Here is an 8144-nt window from a genome sequence, read left to right as displayed (position 1 = left end):
TGAATGAATCGAGCGTCTCAACATGAAGGGTTACTGTTGCCGTAAACTGAAAAGGAAAGTCGTTTTAGAGGCAGAGAAATTCTTCTTCTTCAGAAAAATGTGCACAAATTAACAGTTTTTAACACCGTAAAGAGTTGATTGGACCTGATCATTGAACACGAGCGACACCGCGTACAAATATACGACCCATTTTATTTCTTTTATTGTGTAAAAGTCTTTAAAAAGGCTGTACAGAAGATTCCCTTTGCTAACTGTAACGTCACACACTCCCAAAACGCCATCATCTCGCATCATGAAATGACAGGACAAAAAAAACAACAACAAAGTGACACAACTATGACAGGAAGACATGAAATGGACAGAAATGTGAAGTCTTGCGTCCTCAAAACAATCAGACGATTGGTTTGCAGTCTGATAAACCAGCAGTTCGATATTCGACTGAACTTCACAGGCACCCGGAAACACCACAAAGGATTATCCAATAGGAAAGCGTCTACTCCATCTAAAGGCACGGCGGTCTCTGTCTCGTCTCTCGACACACGTGTGTGTGTGTGTGTGAGTTAGGAGCGGACTCTCCGCTTGTCTTCGAACAGCCGCCGGACGGTGTAGACCTGAGTGAGCGCTACGCTCAGCATGACCAGCATGTTGACACAGGACCAGAAGGAGACCCGCCACAGGTTGTCCTCCAGCAGGTTTCGGTCGCGAGCCTCGAACGCGCGCAGGACCGTCTGCATCTGACGACTGCGCTCCAGACGCCGGTGAACCGCCTCCATGGACTCCTGCCGCGGGAAACACCAGATTATTCAACTCTATATTCTAGCGTTTATACTCTGGGTTAAATATGGAAGCTGGTTTCCACCACGGCATTAAAAAATGTGACTTTCTCAGAATTCTGACTTTTTTTCGTAAGTCCAAATTGCGAGATATAAACGGCAATTCTGAGAAATGCGTGAAAAAGTCAATTATAACAAAAACATATTATTTTTTGCAATTGCGAGTTTGTCTTGCAATTCTGAGAAAAGGCCAGAATATAGTCGAAACTACCTTGCATAGTTAAGAAGAAACCAGCTTACATCGTTAAATACTATCGAAGATCTATCAAATATCATGAAAACATGTCCAGGCCATATTTCACCGAAAAATAAAAAATAAATGAGAAATTCTGTTTTGCTTGGTCAATAGGGGTGTAACGATACACAAAACTGACGGGTCGGTTTTCCCATGGTTTTGACGTCTCGGTTCGGTTTAGAAAGCTAAAAAAAAAATGTAAACAGTGGTTTAATGAAAAAATGGTGTCTTTGTCTTTAAATTAATTCAATTACAATTAAACGTTTTGCAAGGATTAAAAATCTGCTAATGCTGTAAACTATATAGGGAGCCGCACATTACTATAACATTAAAGGTTAACAACAGAGCCTAAATTCAGATGCTATTTATTTTTTAGATATAATAATCAACACCCAACACATTGTATGAAAACATGTAAACTGAACATAAGGCAGTTTTTGAATTAACTTTACTCTAATTTGTTATTGAAATATAATAATTTACACAGTTGCTGTCATTTTCATGAAAGACATTATAAACGTACATTAAATAATCAAGATATAATTAACAGGTTATGTAAAATATAATATATAGGATAATATAGTGCATTTATTTAGTGGAAGAGTTCATTTCTCTTGGAACCAACAAGTTGTGGACACTGAATCACTTCCTGCTGAGGTAAATATAATGCTAGTGACAAGTTATGCAGTTTTATTGACGTCTATCCGCTGCTGAAACACTGATTGAGCGATTACACGAGGTATGAGGGCTTTCAGTAAGTATGCTGTATTTTTCAATATACCTTCAAGTGTCCATTCATGTTTATTCTGTAACTGAGGAAGAGATGATCGCGTTTACTCGCGTTTACTCCGCGCTGCCGCTTGAAATGAGGAGCTAGTACAGTGATCTCACGCCGCATCAGAGAGCGCCAAAACGGCATTTATTGTTTGATTTTTGTTTTCAAATAGTCAGAATTTGAAGATAACACCTTGCTTATTATCGAAAGTAACAAAACACAGAGCTTGCTATTTGGTGTTAATGGTGGTTAGGCTACAAAACCGAATTCGTTTTGTACACATTTCAGGTCCAATGAGCCGGGTGGGCGGGGCCGGGGTAGCAGGGGGCGGGGCGTGTTCGGTACGCCATGAGAGTATCGCGATTCGAATCGTGGGTTCTGTATCGCGGTTCTTCGGTTTGGTTCGAATATCGTTACACCCCTATTGGTCAATGCGGTTCTTGTTAAAAAGATTTATTCTTACATTTTTTTTACAGTCATTGAAATAAAGCTTGCATTAAAATATAAATATTGAAGCGGAAACTTTAACCTAAGAATTATTAAACTATAAAAAGTACTAAAATTAACGAAATGACTCAAACCAAAATAAACAAAAAAATCTAAAAATAAAACAATTTTAATATTAAGAATTATAATAGTATACAAATAATACTAAAATAAAACTGTTTAAAGTTAATAACGCCTATCTGGTGGACCATTAATTTTTCACATTGATCTATTAAATTAAACACTAATAATCATCGAATAACGCATCGAAAAAAATCTCAGAATATTTCATGCAAGGGCTTTAACAAAGAACCCAGGGGTCACCCAGACACTTGGCAACTTTAAATGAATTACAATAAACATTACTTTTACTTAAACTAAGATGATTTGATGTTGCCCATAGAGCGAATTATATTTCACTAAAAATAATCATTTATAACTCAACGCTATATAATCATGTGACACCTTTATGTCGTCCAGCTTGTACTCCAATAGGCTCTCTGGCTCTCCTAGCCCCGCCCACTCGTCGTCCGCTCCCGCGTCATTGGACGGGTTGTCCAGGATGACCTCGAAGAAGACCATCTTCTCGGAGAACCTGCTGAAGGTGTTGTCGAAGCAGATCTGATAATCTCCCGCCTCTGTGGGCTCCACCCTGAAAACACAACGGACCAATCACAGGCGAGAAAACAACGAACCAGTCACAGGCGAGAAAACAACGTACCAATCACAGGCGAGAAAACGGACCAATCACAGGCGAGAAAACAACATACCAATCACAGGCGAGAAAACGGACCAATCACAGACGAGAAAACAACGGACCAATCACAGGCGAGAAAACAACATACCAATCACAGGCGAGAAAACGGACCAATCACAGACGAGAAAACAACGTACCAATCACAGGCGAGAAAACGGACCAATCACAGACGAGAAAACAACGTACTAATCACAGGCGAGTTAACAATGGACCAATCACAGTCGAGTAAAGACAGTCCGCCGCGGGGAGCACGCCAATCATTCTGACACGATGATGAATATCCTGTGCAATTTCTGTACTTATTACTTGAGGGGAGATTCACACAGAACTGGTTTTTGCTTTTAAAAATGTGAAGTGTAATGAAAAATAAGGCAAGTTATTTTAGTTATAACGTAATGGTGTAGCGCAGCGTTTACATTGAAAAACGACAGAAAAGCAGCGCGAGTGAACGCAAACACGTTCAAAGACGTACCGTGGCAGTACTGTACAATTATGTATGATGAGAGGGTAATAAATAGGGATGCAGCGATTACCGGATTTCACAATTAACCGCGCTTTAAAACGTCACGGTTAATTAATGGTAATGACTATGCTACACCGAGTGTTCTGCACGGAACGGAAATTTTGCAACTAACTAAATAAATAAATAATGAAACTAATAAAACCTAGTTTTGAATGACAAAAACTATGAAGAAAACCTATTGACATTTTCGTCAATGAGTAAAAACTAGACGAAAATGTTAGATAGTGACGATTTGGGAAGCGATCCAGTCAGAACTGATGTCCTGCGTTTGTGGTGGATGCGCACATTTGTACTGTAACGTCCTTATGTACCCAGCGGTCCCATAAAACGTTAAAAAATGTAAACGTCTGGGAGAATGAGTAGAGCAGACATATAGATCTGAATAAGAGTGACGATGCAAAAAAGAGCTCTATTCGGTACGGTTTTCTGTGCGCACACACCCGTCCCGAAGCGTGCTATACAGCGCGCGAGTACAGAACTGGGCTCTTTCGTGTCTGAATGGACAAATACACACAACATTATGTCGAAATGTCCGTTTTGGAGAGTATTCACGTAAACTATGTTGGTTATGTCTTAAACAGTTGTGAGTGTATCGGATGTGCATCAGTGCAATTGGATCCGCATGTCATTGGACTTGATCCGATGCCTTAAAGTGACAGTGGGTAATAATCCTAATGCGGTCTGTGTCCTTTATATTGATCAAGCAACACAAGAAAAATAGAAAAGCGTTCACTGTTTGTTAATAATAAGGATTAATTATATTCATACAAATAAATATGTCTGCTTGAAAGAATAAAGAATGATGTATGCAAGTAGTTATAAAGAAAGCATATATCATTCATTGAAAAGAAGACTGTTTTACTTTGGGAAAAGTGGTTTTAATTTTTTTAATTTGTTGTCTTATAAAAGAAATAGGTTAATATTTAGCTTACATTTAATTCAATAGATCCAAAGACTTTGTTTATTCTTATTTTCATTGGGATTTATTATCCCTTTATATTATTATTTATGTTTTTAAGTCAAATACCAACAAGTTTTCTACCTCAGGTTGAAAATAAATTTAGATTAAACTAAACGCTTAATAATTTTGTGATCTATTTCAATCAAAGAGCCCTGCAGCCTTTGACTTAATTTGTTATTTTTATAAGGAAAATACTGGATGTTTACAAAGCACTTCTCTTTAATTTCTAAAGAAAGAGATTGATTATTGTTTGTCATTTTATAATTTTGTACTGTGTTGTGGCAGCAATAAATAACACATTAAAATCTAGTGTTGAGTGTTCATGTGATGTTATACATTAGTAGTGTTGTGAAATTAACTGATGCATAATAATCGTGATTATTTCTCAGACAATAATCGTACTTACAAAATCTGTAATCGTTGCATCCCTAGTAATAAATACCATAGTACTAGCTAATCATCATATTCAAGTACCATAGTACGACGCCCAAAAATAAATGTTGAGTGAGAACTGCGAACTCACATATGAACGCCGTCAGAACGACGAAACTCCGAGACCAGGTACATTCCCTCAGGAGAGACGACGGAGAAATCCACATCCATACCAGCTCCTGCGATCACCTGAGGAAAAATAACGTCATATCCTCCTTTACCTGTTGTATATACCCTAGCAACCACTCAGAACTCCTTAACAACTGCACAGGAATACCTACCACCAGGGCTGGACTGGCCATCGGAAATACCGGGCATTTGCCCGGTGGGCCGACAAATCATTCTTTAAAAAAAAATATAAAACATTTTTTTGGTCTAAACGGACCCTAATACTCGTACATCGGCGGCCCATTCGTTTAGTTTTGCTTAATTGGCGGCGCTGGGATCTTTGTGCCGGTGTAATGCATTGGACAAAAAAAGTCAGCGTAGGTTTTTTTAAATTTTTAACAGACCAGCCCATGAAACACGTAGATCAGCGGCCCATTGGTTCTTTTCTTGATTCGCACTGGGCTGGTCCAATCACATCTTTAAACTCCTCCCCCTTTGGGCTCTGAGCGAGCGTGCAGTGTCCGTGTGTATCTGTCGAAATAGTCAGAGATGGAGAAGAAACGCAAGGAATGTGCAGAGAAATAGCGTGAAAAAAAGAAACGGGCCCTTCAAGTGTCTGATGAGGATATTGAGGAGGATCAGGAGAGAATGAGTGAGTGTAGAGAACTGTGGTAAGCAGAACTGCAGGCAACTTTCAGAACACTGAGGCGATGAGTGTAGGAACCCATCACCCAGTTACGCATTATTTACACATCGGCATAGTTGACGATTACGCATTTTACTAGTAAACCATGTTTTCCGCCAAAATAAACAGTAGCACCTCAATGCAGTACCGGAGATCCAAGGGGCGGAGATGGGTAGGATTAGGGTTGGGTTTAGGGATTAGGGGGTGGAGATGGGTAGGATTAGGGTTGGGTTTAGGGATTAGGGGGCGGAGATGGGTAGGTTTAGGTTGGGTTTAGGGATAAGGGGGTGGAGATGGGTAGGTTTAAGGTTGGGTTTAGGGATTAGGGGGCGGAGATGGGTAGGTTTAGGGTTGGGTTTAGGGAATAGGGGTGGGTTTAGGGATTAGGGGGCGGAGATGGGTAGGTTTAGGGTTGGGTTTAGGGATTAGGGGTGGGTTTAGGGATTAGGGGGCGGAGATGGGTAGGTTTAGGGTTGGGTTTAGGGATTAGGGGTGGGTTTAGGGATCAGGGTTGGGTTTAGGGATTAGGGGGCGGAGATGGGTAGGTTTAAGGTTGGGTTTAGGGATTAGGGGGCGGAGATGGGTAGGATTAGGGGTGGGTTTAGGGATCAATGGGCGGAGATGGGTGGTTTAGGGTTAGGTTTAGGGATAAGGGGGCGGAGATGGGTAGGTTTAGGTATATGTAAGGTGGGAGAAGTTCGATCTGGATCCGACTCCCCATGGATTTCATGTTCTGCAGTGAGGACCATCTCAAAATAAAAGATCATGTGTTTATCTCTTTAAAGCATGGAAATTAGTAGCCTACACAACTAATTATGAAAGTTCCTTTTATTTTTCAGTGCATTTGTTTTACAATATATGGGTATTACTGTCATGGAATTAATATTATAACTATTATGTAGCAGTGTAATGCAGGCAGACACTATATCACAGCTTAAAGAGTTTTGAGTTTTTCTTTGTTCAATTTGCACACTGATTTTGCGTTGGAGCTCTTAATTTTTAACTCTCAAAGTGCACCAGATTGATGAATTTAACATTAAAAGCACAATTTTTTCTCACGGGGAGCTCCCCCGAACCCCCCTAAAGGGACAGAAGTCCACCCACCACAGATTTACTAAAAATCCTGTGCCAAAATGCAGTTTATAGCTTATTTTAGGAGTAATCATTGTGGAGTTGTTCGATTGTATTTTACAATTAGTAGTTATTTCATCTATTAACTCTTACTCATTCCTACTCACTCATTAGGCTACATGGCATTAGTGGTTTTAATAGGAGTTAGTATACATATTCAGGGGCGTGAAAAGATCGGTTGTGTTTATGATTATATGTAGTTGGCCAGCCCGGGCATTTTGGCCCGGACCGATTTTTAGTCCCAGTCCAGCCCTGCCTACCACAACATCCTATCACAGTTTTCCAGGTAAACATCATTCACTTTAAATGTAGGTTAACGTTATATATTTTAAAAAAAAATATGAGAATCATATTTGGGACTATGTTGACTGAATATGATTAGCATTTCATCACGGATCTGAGGCAGGATATACAACAGGCCACGATAAACAAATATCTCACACCCACTGCACTGTAGTTTAACCGTGGTACTCTGGTAAAATCATGTAGGGCTCGCCAATAATTATAGATCAACATTCTTCTAGATTTTTAAACCAAACGTATTTATCATTCCCGAAAAGTTTGCGAATTCTGCTAAAATATTATAAATAATAATGTTTGGTTACACTTTATTTTACGGTGTCAGTACTTAAATATAGAATTACACGGTAACGATATTAAGCAACAACCGGTATGTACTTTCTATAGGGTTAGTGTAGGATTAGGATTTGGTTGAGGGTTAGTTGCATGTAATTATGCATAATTTACTGTTATTAGTACATGTAACATATAAGGACACTGTAAAATAAAGTGTTACCTAACGTTTTTGAGCGAACATTTTACGAACATTAGACTGAATGAACGTTATATTGACGTCACTGGAAGAACGTTCGCTCATAACTTTGAGGACAACCTCTCCAGCAGAACGTTATCTAAAGTCATGAAAGCGTTCCTGTTGCATGTATATTCACAGTTAGTGATGTAACGTTCCGGTACATGTATATTCACAGTTAGTGATGTAACGTTACCTGGTACTCGATCTCGATGCTGCCGTTGTGAACGGCGCTCTGGTAGAAACACTCTTTACTGGCGGCTGGTAGCAGAAACGTGAACTCGCTGTCCGTGGGACTGAACGCGTTCACCACGCCGATAAACACCGCGAGCAGAGACACACACAACCTCCTCACATCATCCATGCTGTTTTATCACAAAAATAGCCTTTTAAACGGTGTTTGTGAA

The 8144-nt window shown here is 39.7% G+C and overlaps 1 protein-coding gene across 1 annotated transcript in view; it reads right to left on the bottom strand.

Moving 5' to 3' along the window:
- Positions 1-172: 172 nt before the first annotated feature.
- Positions 173-8144, bottom strand: part of tmed1b (transmembrane p24 trafficking protein 1b) — an 8066-nt gene continuing 94 nt past the window's right edge. Inside the window, exons 1-4 of the mRNA XM_077198601.1 lie at positions 7934-8144; positions 5094-5191; positions 2795-2981; positions 173-779 (exon numbers count right to left, since the gene is read on the bottom strand). The exon at positions 7934-8144 is cut by the window's right edge and continues 94 nt beyond it. Of these exons, the coding sequence (XP_077054716.1) occupies positions 561-779; positions 2795-2981; positions 5094-5191; positions 7934-8101 (672 nt within the window). The 5' untranslated portion in view covers positions 8102-8144 and the 3' untranslated portion in view covers positions 173-560. The remainder of the gene's footprint in view (positions 780-2794; positions 2982-5093; positions 5192-7933) is intronic.

Source organism: Siphateles boraxobius, unplaced genomic scaffold (assembly GCF_051911475.1).
Source record: "Siphateles boraxobius isolate OS27281-9 unplaced genomic scaffold, OSU_SipBor_1 111, whole genome shotgun sequence".
Lineage (NCBI taxonomy): Eukaryota > Metazoa > Chordata > Actinopteri > Cypriniformes > Leuciscidae > Siphateles > Siphateles boraxobius.
Note: the sequence above shows the minus strand (reverse complement) of the source record. Positions and strands in the feature narration are given on the sequence as shown.